General features: G+C 45.4%; 1 protein-coding gene across 1 annotated transcript in view; it reads right to left on the reverse strand.

The window, feature by feature from the left end:
- Nucleotides 1–15,173, reverse strand: part of LOC144138609 (protein CIP2A homolog) — an 89,556-nt gene that overhangs the window by 25,936 nt on the left and 48,447 nt on the right. Inside the window, exons 11-14 of the mRNA XM_077670987.1 lie at nt 12,684–12,807; nt 7,323–7,434; nt 5,328–5,446; nt 440–635 (exon numbers count right to left, since the gene is read on the reverse strand). Of these exons, the coding sequence (XP_077527113.1) occupies nt 440–635; nt 5,328–5,446; nt 7,323–7,434; nt 12,684–12,807 (551 nt within the window). The remainder of the gene's footprint in view (nt 1–439; nt 636–5,327; nt 5,447–7,322; nt 7,435–12,683; nt 12,808–15,173) is intronic.

A 15,173-nucleotide genomic window follows, 5' to 3' on the forward strand; every position in this document is an offset into this window, starting at 1 on the left:
GATGTGGTCGAATGGAACTAGAGGCCCCATTACAGACGTCCAGTCATGTTTCGTCGCAACAGGTCAGTTAGGCGGCCCCCAATCGCACAAACATGGTTCCGTGACGTCATAGAAAGATTCCGGGAAATTGGCTAGGGGGTCGCGACTGCTTCACACGTTTTCTTCAATATCTCCGTTATTTGTTCGAAGATTGCGATGATATTGGTATCATTGTTATCGGGACTAAGGAGTCTTTCTAATAAACCCAACTTGTATTTTGTCTTCATGGCTCTTTGAAGCCACAACGACCATCGCCGTCCCCGGAAACAAAACGGTACCGGCCGGAACCCCATCACCACCATGACTCTAGGCAAAATTATCAAAGATTCTGAAGCCAGCTAAAAAAAGGCCCCTCTCGATTAAAACTGAGCAAATAAAGTCAAAGCAAGGTGGCACAAACGTCAAAGCTCTGCTCCAGCTTGCGCGATATCCTCTCGATGCTGTTTTCGACCGAGAGACGCCGGTTATGGTTGCTGCAGTAGCGGTTGCAGTGCTGAGTGGCCGCAGAAGGGCCGGGCACCGCTGGCCGTTCACGCCTCTCGGGTGATTCCAGGGCTTTCCGCTTCCGGTTGACCGAGATAAGAGACTGCACAAACCTGCATGTGACACACAAAAAGATGACTGTGATTGTAGGGTTTAACACGTCGACGCTACACAAGCGATGAGGCGCGCCGTAGTGGAGGGCTCCGTATTACCGTATTTACTAGGGATGGGCGAATATAGATTTTGAGGTTCGAAGCAAATTCGAAGCGAATAGTGATTTGGTCGAATAATTTCGAATCGAATTGTTCGAATAGTACACATTGCAAATCAACAAAGACAAATGAGCAACTTGTGACCTGACTAATGTACACATTTTTTTCTAATAATTAGAACTCACGTAGGCACAGCATTGTGTAAAACTATTACCAGTTGAACATTTATTGCAAAATCTTACACACAGCTTTCATTTGCTGTATTCACAAGTTTTCATGAAGAAATGCCTGTTGCGCCACATACTCTAGGTGCAGCAGTTTCCGCCGGCTGCTCATTCACAAGTTTAAGCGCCGCCTAGAAACTCGCAGAGTTAAGCGCCGCCTAGAAGCTACGCTAAAAAAAGAAGTATTGTAGCCACTAGTATCCTCGGCCGTAGCCAAGCAAAGCGCATATGGCTGGCCGCCATTTTGAATAGGCTCGCTTAGTGCGGCGTATTGCCGCGCTGTGCGAGCCTATTCAAAATGGCGGCATGCCTATTCAAAATGGTGGTATGCCTATTCAAAATGGCGGCCTGTACAAGACTGCTGGCTTGGTGCCGCTATGTTCGGAGCGGTGTCGTTTCAGTGCCGCCTTTTTTTTTTTTTTAACTTAAGTGTGCTGGCGGCCGAGAGCTTCGTCGATCCTCTAGGCAAGGCAGCAACTTGGCAGTGCCGGCACTGATAATAGAAATGTCCGCGTCGGTGGGTCATGAGCCAAGCCAGGGGTAACTCTCGGAAAGCTTGACCGAAAAGCTTGGCTTTTAGCTGCCTATTCGGGAGCATCGAATAATTCGAAAATATCGAATACCTGCATTGGGATCGAAGCGAATAACGAATAGAGAGCTATTCGATCGAATATTCGACAATACCGAATATTCGCCCATCCCTAGTACTTACACGATTGTAGGTCGACCCTTTTTTTTTTTCAAGTTTGACGATTAAATGTTGGGGGGGTCGACTTAGAATCGAAATCGAACTATGTGCCGCTTGTAATGGCAAGATAAATCATAAATCAGGGGTGCTACGAGTTGAGGAAAGCGTAACACCCCCGTTTCTATGGTTATGGTCGAAGTGTGGTGTTTACCATTGCATACATTCTGGTGTCAATAAAAAAGTGATGCTGACTTTAAAAGTTGGCGTTCCCGATCTGTGCCCTATGTCCACCGTACCTTGAGCGGCTAACCTTCCACCACCGCGTTTGGAAGTGTACTGAACAACGCGATATGATTGTGCCTACGTCAGCGCCGTGCATTGATTCAAGGGATTCAATGATACTATTTTTTTTTATTAGAGACGAACAAAACGCTCCGTGAATGTGAGTAACGTACTCACGAATCAAAGGAAATGGCGAGCGGCCGCTTCCGTCAGCTGCCATGTTTGTTTTGACATCGCGCGGCAGTGGCCGCTGCCAGTAGCTTCGATGGTTGTCATCTCGCAGCGAATGTGTTCTCATGACTAGGAATAAAATTTCCCGCTCAACCCACAGTGCATGGTTATTCCGCATGCTTATACAAACATTTCTTCTTTAAAATCTACTGCGCGCACCACGTGTACGGCTCTTGTGGGAGCACCGATCATTGATGGAAGAGCCACCGTATGGGTGTATTGGTAGTTGACGGTAGGGCTTCTCCTTGTGATACTGATACAATTTTCTAGGCGGCCGCGTTGCCGCGTGTTTGTGTCACTTCTGTGTTATTCTGAATCGTACCATCTGTCACGAGTGCCCTGGACCTTAAGAACTCTCTCTGAGCTCGTTCACAGCAGCATTCAACTGGGCTGCTTTCCGCGCTCGCATTTTTTTTTTTGAGAGATGCAATTTTGGGGGGGTCGACCTACATTCGAGTCGACTTACAATCGTGTAAATACGGTAATTTTGACCACCTGGGGATCTTCAGCGTACGCTGAAATCGCGAACATTGGGCGTTTTCGCTTTTCACCTCCATCAGAACGACACGAAAACAGCGTTGAACGTAAGTTGAGACGCTGTGTCAGAAACAGGTTTCTGAGAGCACACAGCCGAGCTGTGGTTTGCAACAATTTCTGGAGCAGCAAAATATCAATTTTAGAGAAGGTTGGAACACCTAAATATGGATTTCGGAGCGGTGCTTTAGAGCAACTCAATGCCTAATTACGGAGTTATTAAATACACCTCTGACCAGTGTCGCCGCATAACTATTTGCTCAATGTATGAGTACGCCGCTCTGCATCCAAATTTAAACAAGGAGAAACTAAATCCCGGCTCCTTTTAATTTAAATGACGACACGAGACTTGCTCAGACAACCTGCTGCAAGTCTTTTTCAAGGATAGCTGCCACTGTAGCCATGTTTTCAGCTAGGCTAAAATTACCTTCGGCCAGTAACTTGCACTAGAGAAGCCAGGGTTCTGTCCACAACAAACGGCATAGGGAAGAAAATGCACAGCACTCGTGAATGTTTTGACTCCGCTGTTTGGCTTCATTTCAGATACGCAGTCTTTAGAGGGATGTGAACCCCTCTGTTCTTGTTCACTCGACAACTTCCGCGGCTAAGGCGCTTCTGCATTGCTGAGAACAAGCACGCGGGTTCAATTCATGGCTCCGGCGGCCAATTTTCTGAAGGACGAAAAAAGCAAAAAAACGCCCGTATGTTTGAGACTGGTGCATTTCCTGAGGTGGTCAAAATTAACCCGGAGCCCTCCACTATGGTGCACCTCATTGCCTCTGTAGCGTCAGCACATTAAACCCCCTAATCAATCAATTCTACAACTTTACAAATATTTGCACAATGAAAACAAAAAGGTTCTAATTAATTGGTGGTTGTTCTCACCTATTTCAATTCAGCCATTAAGTGGCACCACAGGATTGATGAAACTGAAGGCCCCAAGTGGAACTTACTCAATATCAAAAAAGAAACCACAAAGGAAGAGCAACATGATTTGTAGGGGCATCAGTTACACGTTGGTGAGGCATACGGTAAATGCAGGCAACCTGCATCACAATACACACCAGGAGAAGCTTGTCAGGATATATGCCCTCATCACACTAACAAGAAAAAAACACTTGTGGTTGAGGTCACCACACGAGATGACACCAGCACCAATATCAAAATAGGATGTTTAAGGAGCTCACAGCAGCAGAAGTGTATGTGTGTTTGTTTCATGCCATGAAGAAGTTTTACGGAAGTTTTTAACTGTTTCGTGACCACGCCATAGGCCATCGTTCACTGGTGAACAATGATTTTCAAATTCCCCGCAAAAACTAAAAACGGCACTAGTATTTGGATAACTGCCACCATCTGGCGTGTTCATTGGAAATCCCTTTTTCGGTTTCGTTGCCGTTTATTTCCATTTCGCGTGGGTAGACGGTGGCGCGAGTGAAATTTGAACCCAGGGTAGCGCAGCGAGTTGGGTGAAAATGGCGTCCTGTTTCACTGCGCGCTCTTCTAGAAGCAAAGGCGAACAGCGGTTTCAGGGTGTTCGGCCACTGCTGCTGCTCATTTTTTTTTTTACCCCAGCAGCAGTGATGACTCCAGTAGCAATATGGGTTCATCAGATTTTATTTAGTTCTGATGAAGGCGCTCCCATTCAACAGTCTCGGACTTCTACAGGTGCTGCCAGGGAAGGTTCGTTTTTGACTTCGTGCTGTATTCATAAACAAAACGTGCTTCTTATCTGACGACTGCGGTTTCTCAATTTCATGTGTAGGGTCTGGACAATGTGTGCCGGGAATATTTTGCCAAATACACTGCGCCATATCGCGTTATCACATCCAAGATAGCCTGGCGCTCATGTAAACACAGCGCTGTGGAGCGACATGGACCGCTTCTGAACAGCGCTGGATTTTTTCTTTTGGCTTTTCGCCACTGAAGTTATAAGGATTTTGTTTTGTGTGAGAACACAAACACATCTGCTTGGATGCACATTTTAGAGGTACCGACCTACCCTCGAGTGGCTTCGCGGAGTGGCACAGCCGTCAGGCCGCTAGGTTGGTGGGCACGGAAAAATCCAAAACTTGGTGAACAGCATTGATTTATATAATGAATCATAGCTTAAGAACGAATAGAACAACTTGTACGTCTTAGAATTCCGAAAATAAATTTTAGGCTCAATACAATCACCTTTATGTGTTGTGTGCATATTTTTTTGTGCATTTTGTTCTGCTTATTTGACCAATAAGCTGTAAATAATTGTACCTTTCACAAAACTGCTCTTATGTGTTCGAAAGAGCAATCTATAAGCTACAATTTCATGCACAGCAATGCTAAATGTGCCCAGTAGCTCTAGAGAGAGAGAGAAAAAAAAAAGGTTTTCTGGAAGCACCCGAAATGGGCCATTTTTCTGCCGTAACGAAAGAGTAAAACTGCTTGTGCTTGCAGAGCTGAATACTTTGAGATGCCAGAAGTGCGAACTTCTGATTGGGGTGAATATCGACAGTATTTTTGATTAAATGCTTCCTCACAGACGCTTTTGGCACAACTTGGATCACAATGGTGTTTTTTTTTCTTTCACCAGAAGTATGCAAAATTTCAATACACCTGGAAGTTTGACCACACTGTGAAGGGCCATTGGAGACTTACTCTGCCTTGCTGAAGTTTGGCTGAAAGTTGGCCATAACGGCGAGCTTGAAAGCTGGCTCGACGATGCTTTCTTTGGTGAGGGAGAGTGCTACGGACAGGTAATTGGCAGTCGCCGACTCCTAGAAGAAGATGAAAAGAAGCAATGAGTGCAGTAAGTCTCCCCAACAAAGCTCAATGACTGGCTGAGAGGACGATTCAAAACAAGGGCACACAGGTTCACTAAAGCGTGCCTCTTAAAGGGACCCTGCAACACTTTTGATAAACACTTTCACTCTTTCCTTCGCATCTGGAAGCACTGCAAAAGCTATAGTTATCGACAGCACGGTGCGACACTGCATGCTTTGCTCGTCGTAGCAGTTATGCCTTCCTCCGTTTCTGCCTTTGTTTTTGTGGCTTTATTTTTAAAGTTGATATCGAAAAGCGTTCATTGCTGCAACAGAAGGGAAACCAGCCAACAGCCGCTACATGGTCCCAGTGACGTAATTCGGGCCGTCGAAGAACGTCAAGACCGGAAAAGAGAGAAAAATTTTTTGAGCGAGTTTCCAAGTTATCTGATGGGCAGAGAGCAGTAATTTTTGGTCGAGGTACTTTGCCACCCTCTAATCCAAGTACTGGGTGTGTTGGGTGACTACATTCTGCAAGCACTTCAGATTTCAAAAATACAAAAAAAGTTGAAGTGTTGCAGGGTCCCTTTAAAGGGGCCATAAAGAGAAAATGCGACCTTGTTCATTTTCAAAGAACTGTAATTTGGTAACTCACTCAGCCATTAAAGCCACAAAACACACTGCTTAAATTGAAAAATCGGAAGAAATGTTTTTAAAAAGCTTTATTTTATGCCTTACAAAGGCAATGATGCAATAAAGAAAAACACCGCCCAAAAGAAAATATTTATAAACTGGTTCTAGCTGATCTTTGTTGCTTTCTGCTGGTCTCAGCCGGGCTTCAGTATGAAATAACGGTTGGTTTGATTGATTGTGGGGTTTAACGCGCCAATGCAACGCAGGCGATCAGGTGAACCGTAGTGGAGGGCTCCGGATCAATTTTGACCACCCGGGGATCTTTAACGTGCGCCGAAATCTCAAACACACGTGCGTTTTTGCTTTCCCCCTCAATCAGAAAGGAAGAACAGTTGGTACCAGGGGTTGTCGATACCCAGCTGGTCTCTGCTACAATGGCCTGCTGGATCCAGGACGTCATTAGCAGAAACCAGCTGGGACCAACTACAGACCAACTTTAAGCATATAGCCGCACGAATAAAGCCTGCTCTCGCTTGGTGACATGAGCGACAAGAACGGTATGCCTAAAAATAGTGCAAAAACCAGGACACAAGAGAGCACCATGCTTGTGCTCTTCTCTCTCTTCTCGTGTTGTGATTTTTGCGCTATTTCTAAGCATTATACGGTAACTTGCCCAATCGCCCATTCCAATAAAAACAGATATTTCACCACAACTGCCACATTTGGCCATGCCCCAACCCCTACTTTTGCCCTTCATGAAGCAGACAAGAAGAAGTGCACTGAATTTCAGCTTCAAGCTATGAACCAGAAAATCTATTTTAGACACAGATTGGATTATGCTATCTCCTTAACACTCTAACAATGCCGGCAACATTTTTTTTAATAAGCTGGCTGCAAAATCAACTGAAGCCATGCCAAGCTAGTTGTTTTGTAGCCAATATGACAGCAACTATGTGGTGTACTAGCAGACAGGTGTGTCTTTTGGGGCTGGTAAGAAAGGGGGGGAAGGGGTCCCTTTTGCGATGAAGAAAATTTCTGCTGCAGAGTTCCTGTTGCAAGCAGTGTCCCTGGTAGCTGTTGCTTACCAGATGGGCTCACAAGTTTTGTTGGTTAAAAGCAGAAACTGCAAATAATTCCACACAAATTCAGCGTGGAACTTCACACGCTTTTTCGGATACAAGCTAAAGGCACCACGACAGTAAAACGCATGTGGCATCTGGCAGCAGTACCGCAGCAACTCCTACGAAAGCGGGCTTACCTGAAGAAGCTCGTGCAGGCATTGCTCGGCATTCTCAAGCTTCAGAGAGAACTGGCACAGGAAGTCGAGGGTTGAAATGACCACTTCCACCTGCTTGACACTTGTGGTTTGGCTGAGGAGAAACGAGAAGTTAAAAATGACAATTCAGTTTTTCTTTCAAACAAGCACATCTATTTTGATTCATGGTCATTCCATACCCAAACAATTTGACGTGGGATTTAAAAAACAAAAATATTTCTGAGATTCTAAGCACACCCCCCCCCCCCCCCCCCCAAGAACTTTTAAAAAAATTGAAGTGTCATTTAAGATGTGGCTTCAATGTAAGCACTCCTAACCACTCCTGAAGCACCAGTTTTAAGGGGGAGAAGTGAGAGAGGGAGAGAGAGAGAGAGAGAAAGAGGGGCTGCTTCAGAATACAGCAACTGCTCTACTGTGAAGCGTTAAAAACAAATCCCCGGCCATCTCCACTAACAGGAAACCTGGAGAGGGGTGACGCATGCAGTGTATACCGTATTTCGGCGCATATAACCCACCCCTGCATATAATCCGCACACCCACTTTATGCCCACTGGAAAAGAAAAAAAAAATCCCCGTGTGTTGCACGCACATTTGATATAGGAAAGGCTGCACCAAAGCTGCTGCTCCCATACTACCGTATTTATTCGAATATAGGTCGACCTTTTTTTTCCGAAAATGTGCTTAAAAATTGAGGGTCGACCTATAATCGTGACCGAAGAACCTCGACCTATGGTCGTGATCAAAAATGGCGAGCGCACCGAGCGATCCGTTTCTCCGTCGCGCCCGGCGCTCCTCAATTTGAGGCGGCAGCGCGGAGCATCTAGAACAAAGACAGGCAAGAAAATAAAGGAAAAAATAACAAAACAATCAGCGTAAGAAAACCACCCACAGTCACTGCCGGCTATCGCGCATTACCTGCGGCCGAACCGGACACGAGCGAGCTGACGTACTGGCTAGAGACCCAGATTGGCTTGGCTTGGTGTCTTCGGAGCCACGGTAGCGGCTAGCGCGAGGTGGGGGTAAAGGTGACTTTCGCCACCTAGCGTAGCCACCTCGTGAACGGAATGGCGTTGCCTGCTTCGCTCGCTGTCTCTACTATCTCCCGTTCTCCGTTTCATGCCCTTTCTTTGTGTTTGCTTCGTTGTGATTTTAACGGCGTTGCCTGCTTCGCTCGCTGTCTCTACTATCTCCCGTTCTCCGTTTCATGCCCTTTCTTTGTGTTTGCTTCGTTGTGATTTCCGCACATAACGTTTTTCTCGTGCGCATTTCGCGATGTCACGTCGGACTTTAAGCGGCGGGTGATCCTGTTTGTTGAGAACTTGAACAACTGCGCCGCTCAGCGAGAGTTAGACGTTAATGAAAAGCTGATCAGGGGATGGCGGAAACAGCGGGACGAACTTTTTGCTTGTAGGGGACTGCGTCATGCGTTTCGTGGCCCTACAATTGGGAGGCACGATGCTCTCGAGAAAAAACTCCGGCTGCACGTGGAAGAGGAGCGTGCGATATTCAGACCAAAGCTCAACAGTTAGCGCTGCGAGGCAGGATTGGCCGTTCAGCCTTCAAAGCCAGTCGGGGGCGGGGGTGGGTAATGAATTGCGGCGCATGCGGCGCAAGTTCCGACGACGACGCAGTGTGTGGCTCCAACCAGTGAGGTGACCGCGTTGTAAATAAATGGGAGTTTTAAAAAGTTTCCTCAAGTTTTTTCTTAAAAGTACGGGTCGACCTATAATCGAATATATTATTTTTTTTTCGGCGACTTCAATTTTTAGGGGGTCGACCTATATTCGTGCTCGACCTATTTTCGAATAAATACGGTATATAGACAAAAAACAAAACAAAAAGAACGTATATTTAGCAAGTAGAATACACTAATGCAAGGTGAAAGTCACAATTCGCTAATAAAATTCAGTCAGCTTTAGCGTGCGCTCGCCCTTGTTTTTTCTTCCTTGTATGTTTTGCGCAATCACTGCCATGGAAGGCTTTCAGTGTTACTGCGTAGGAGCATCACGGCACAACGCACATTGCCGTGAAGCTGCATTAAAGGAAAAACCCCACGTGTTATCCGCACCCCTACTTTGCCATTGAAATTTTCGCATTTTTTAGTGCGGGTTATATGCGTGAAAATACGGTAAGTGCTTTCTCGGCACCTTGGCATTTTTGCCAACAGAGATGAAATCGTTGGGAGGTAGAGGTACACAGCCTTGCTGTAAAAGTCTCGTCTTTGAAGCACCAAGCTCTCTAGCGCAAAGCGTAAGCGAGGGTCTTGGTGTTTTTTGAGAACGTGTTACGTTCTACCACGAGGCGTAAATGAGTTTCTCTGTGTTTCAGTAGCGTGACTAGGTACATGAGACGGCAATTATGACGACGACAACGACAGATGTCAACAGCCCCAGCCCCTAAGGGACTTCCCCCCTAAACCCTGAAAAAGATAATATTCCTAATGCACCATCTATAAACGACACAAGTAGGTCATGTTGTCTCAAGATATACACATGTCCAGAACTTCAGATGCCCCATTTCAAAGAGACCGGTGAACTGAGATAAATTGGACTTTTTTAAAACAAGACTTTTTTTTGTAACCACAAAGTTTTTTTTCTCTTCAGATTGGATAGGATGCTACCTGCAACATCTTTTGACGGCATTGTTACATACAGGGTGTTGCGACGAAAATTGGAACACTTCAAAAATTTTTCCTGAGCGAACCGTGGCTCTATTCGCACTCAGACTTGCCACGAAGGTCGCAATTTGTTGTATATTATGTTTGATACCGGGAGCAATGATGGTACTTACCCATGTATCCTGAAAATAAATAAAAACGATTTTCGCCTATGGGAAAATGGCGGCTGATTTGGACGTTCAAGCCAGCCCAAGTTTATGTTAAAACGACGGAACCACCCGCAGAGTTAAACGCACGTTTGGGATTCACGTACGGAGCCAAATGGTGCAGCAGACAATGAGAAAATGCACCTAGAAATGAGCTAACAGACGATCAGAAAACCCGGTTTTCGGGCTCGCACGTCCAAATCGCCGCCATTTTCTCATAGGCGAAAATCGTTTTTATTTATTTTCAGAATACACGGGTAAGTACCATCATTGCTCCCGGTATCAAACAAAATAGACCATAAAATGCGACCTTCATATGAAGTTTGAGCGCGAACAGAGCGGCGGTTCGCTGAGGAAAATTTTTTAAAGTGTTCCAATTACCGTCGCAACACACTGTATGCAAGTCATTTGCAGCTAATGCCCGCAAGGCTCAATCTACCTCGTTTTGTTATTGTGCACTTCCCTTACAAAGTGCTGATATTTCTCGTCAGATCAACTATTTCTCCGCGATTCACACTTGCCCCAGTAGCAAGTAAAACTGTGGAACTACTGCATGCTATCTTCTTAGAGCACAAATAACACTAAAATGCGCAAGTCAAGTCAAGAAGTGCTTCGACGTAACGCGCAAAAAACCGAAGCCTATACACCACACCGTAAAAACTACAAGAACATTGTGCATTTGTTCACAGCACAAATTGAAATAGACAGAACACAAAGCAAAGTTCATGCTGGTTTATAGAATATACAGTAGCATCTCGATAAACGAAAATCGCTTAAACGGAACCGTAACCTCTAAGTTGGTTGGTTTTGTATCCAGATAACGTTAAAAAACTTTCGGCAATCGGAACAAATATGTCCACGTCACCATGTAAACGGAACCAGAAATGGAACTGGTGAAACCCATTGCCATGAAAACCAGCTTTTCATGGTTCCAGCTGTATCGTTATTGTTTTTTTCTTCTTCCGTGTTTTTTTTTTAGCCTCGTTGGCCTCGTCTCATTAGTGGTCAGCCGTATTAGCACAACGAATGCAACATCGGAGTTCTTATTCCAGTCCAGTCCTTCGGTCTCGATTCAAGACGCCGACGTTGCAGGGCTCAGCTCCTCCCACCTCATTCGTGCTATCGTGGTGCTATTAGCGCTTCATTACCACATTGTCGTCTTCTAAATTCGGTGGCTAGTAATCACTCGCGAAGTTCAGGCCTCTGGCCTCCGTGAAGACGCAGTTTCAAGGACTCAAACAAAAATAATTGATGCATTTTGTAGTGCACAGTGACTCATTGTTGCCAAACCAACTTTGTGAATGCGGTGAATAAACCTCATGTAGTTGCATTGCTTTCTGAAAAACTATCAGCTACATTCACCTTCTGGTGCTTAGAATTGCATGAAATGGTATTGAAAGTGTGTACTGACATAGATTTGCATTTTCACGCATCTATCTCAGTAAACAGAACTCCTGTTAAACGGAACTATTTTTTTCGGTCCCTTGAAGTTCCGTTTATCGAGAGTCTACTGTATACCAAATACTCGAGGGTTCTCAAGGGCTATGAAGGCATTGTGTGTGGATTTTCAAAGACCACTCACTGTCTGTTAGAAGTATGCTCAGCCAAAGATGGAGGCTTAGAATGATGGGAACTTGCTTAAAGGGGGCTTGCCTTTAGATAACACTCCCCTAGTCGAAATGATGGGTCCAGCGAAATCGCCTGCTTCGAAAATTTCCCACAAATGTTTGCTAGAGTTACACGGATAAGCACTTTCAGTGGGTTGCATAACAGCAACTTTTATTCACTAAAGAAGATCCACCAATCAACAAACTACCCACTCAGTCTTTACATAGCCTCGCATTGTTTTTACGCTCAACAAGCAGAAAACTCAAGAAAGTCACGGATTTTCAAGGGTAGGACTTTCAAGGTGCAACACTTTCGGCCCTAGTGTCGTCATTTGACATCACCACACAAAATATTCTCTAGCGCATTAGAACAAAACCAAAACTGTTAGTTTTCTGGGCAACATTTCTTCAAGGATGCCTCTTGCATTACACACCCCATTCTCCTGTTTTTGCGGAGCTTAACGTTACAAAAAAGAAGCTCCATCCAGTGGACACAGGGTATGACAATGACGCATATAAGAAAACTGAAATCCTGGTTTGTAAAGTGGCCACGAATCTGTAAATTCCAGCACTACCAGCTTCATTTCTTTTCTGTAGGCTCAGGGTGTTGTACTGTTTAGGAAAACAAAAACATTTCTTGTTCTGCTGGAAAAAAAAAAATTTTCAATCGCATAATGACCTAGAAATTGGGATGCCTGTAAATTATTAAATATTTGCACTAGTTTCTGTGAAATAAAGTACCATTATTATTATTATTATTATTATTATTAGCTCCATTTTGCATTTCTACGCTTCTGAGGTCCAAAGGGCTAAAACAAGCTTTTCGAATCCAAGGGACTTCAAGAGCCATGAGATAAACTACATGCACACACGTCACACACATACACGTATCAGTCTCTTCCAAACCACTCACGCGAAGGAGTCCTGGCAGGCCTGTGGGTCTTTGGCAAGGTACGGCGTCAAAAGAGACCTCATGTGGTCCACGGTGAGGCACTGCTGGATTATGGTCTCCCCGCAGATGCCAGCGTTGGCCAGGACTGGGAAAAGAAAGGTTGGAAAAACAGAATAAGCCGAGAAAGTTTCATTTCAGATGCAGTTCCGCTCGCTCATTGACGCCTGTGACAAAAAAAACGAACTACAGTCCCTACCAGTCATGTTCCTGGTGGAAAGGGTGGATTGGGACAGTGGCCACCAATTGCACAAACAAGATTCTGCGACGTTGGAGACATCACTGGAAAGTGGTTTGAAATCGACCACTGCTTTATTTAATATCTCGAGCATATGTCTGAAGTTTGCAATAAAACTCGCATTATTGTTATTAGGACAAAGCAGTCTTTTTATTGAAACAAACTTTTATTTTTGACTCCATGGCCCCTATAATCTTTATTTCCACACTGCGAATAGCAGACAAGGTTGTTCCGTCCACATGGAAAATGCAGACCCAGTTTTCACCAGCGCAAACAGCCCATTACTAACAATTACCTTCCTGTATTGGTAGCTCAAAATTGTAAAATTTTTACGACCACAAAGCGATAACACTTCAAAATGTAATAAAAAAATTCAGCCAAAGGGCTTGCCTTTTAAAAAATACAAACTCCACTTCAGAAGCCGAAAAGGGGGTAACGTTTTTGCTTACTCCAGACGCTGACATGTTGGCACAGTTCGGCATTGCTTATCGTTGTACCTCCATTTTACAATGGCAGTATGTGAGCTGGTTGGCTGACTTAAACTTGGAAGTGGTTGGATAAATGCTTCAGGATTGAAACTTAACAGCCGGCGTGGGCGAGAGTTTTATGAAAGTGCTTTCACTCGGACTGCAGATACATGAAATTTGTAATTACCAACAACACTGTCGGCGAGAACTTCAAAAAACAGGGATCAAAGATCACTCGGTGCAGGACCTCGATGACTAGATCGGTGGCAGTGATGGCAGTATCGATGCTGACAATTTTTATTTGAAACAACTTTGACCAATTTGCAAATCAATTGAAAGGGCAGGTTCATATTCGTGCACACGGCAAACATGTACTTCTAGTAGCCGCCGAAAAAATTGTGATTAGCAGGTACGCAGGGGTGAGACAGCTGAATCATATTTTGGAGCAGTTTCTGGAGCAGCGAAATCTCGATTTTGGAGCAGAAGAACCTTGATTTGGAGCAGAACGACATTTATGCTGTATTCGGGTGGTCGCTCTGATACTCCGACTCGGAGTACGCCGATGCGCCGCTTCCCCCAATCCGAGCAAGAGTCACCGCTCCCCAACCGAACGCGTACCCGATCTTGGAGTAGCACGCGACCGTGGCGACGCGGCGCGGCCAAAACGGCAACTGCAAACAGCCAGGCCGGCCAAGGTGTCTCAACAAATGGCGGCCTCCGTATCGGACGCGTTAGCTCCAAGCCAAAGTTCCCCGACATCAGCCGAGCGCCTGTTATTCGCAATGACTGAAGGTAAGAATAGGTGTGCACAACCTTGCGAACGTATTCCTGCACTTTGAACACTGGAAGTGGTTCGGCGAACAGTTCGGCGAACTTCGCAGCGTAAACGTGCGAGTCGTCGTCGTCTGCTGTCCTCCTCGGCGTCGATTTCGAGCTGCAGAAGTAGCGGAGACGGCTCTCCTACACTCAACAGGCGTCTCCGTTTCGACATGATGCGGAGAATAGCACGAGAAGCAAAATCGTCGAAACACTCCCACAACTAACCGCTGTCGAGGCCTCAGCACAGAAAGGGAGGATTCAGCGAACGCCACCGACTGGGCAGGCGAGCGGGGCGAGCCAGAGGCGAGCCGCGGCGGCCGGGATCACGTGACCCAATCGCCTCCGGATTTCGGCGGCACTCCAACTTCGGAGTCAGAGCAGTCAGAGGTGCTCGGAGTGGAGTACGACGCTCTGAGACGACCAACCGAACATACGTCGAGCGCTCGATTTCGACCACCCGAACACGGAGTCACTTTTCGGAGTGCTCTAGAGCGCTCTAAAACGACCACCCGAATACAGCATTAGTATGTCAACTTAGGAGCCTAACGAACCACATTTTTGGCAACTCGGGGGGGAAAGTGCAATTTTTAACCGGTTTTGAACATACATAACACTGAAACAGCCTTTCAATAAAGTTTTTTTCAACCAGACTATCACAAGGTAGGAACTGCACTACCTTTGTAGAAATTATTTTTAAATTCTTAGGCTCTATGCATAAATAGTGTATAAAGCCGCTGAAAATATCGAATAAAAACCTAAGCAATCGTAAGGCATTTAATGCTGAAATGATCATTTTTGTAATCCCAGACTTGGCTTTATGCACAAGTGTAGAGCCACGACAAAAGTTGTGCGAAGCGAGGTGACAGTCATCACACCCCACCAGCCCTCCCATTTCAATCCCCAAGGTGCACGCTCATTACAATCGAATTT

This window comes from Haemaphysalis longicornis, unplaced genomic scaffold, assembly GCF_048455015.1.
Source record: "Haemaphysalis longicornis isolate Haplotype H1 unplaced genomic scaffold, Haemaphysalis longicornis Haplotype H1 scaffold_5, whole genome shotgun sequence".
Lineage (NCBI taxonomy): Eukaryota > Metazoa > Arthropoda > Arachnida > Ixodida > Ixodidae > Haemaphysalis > Haemaphysalis longicornis.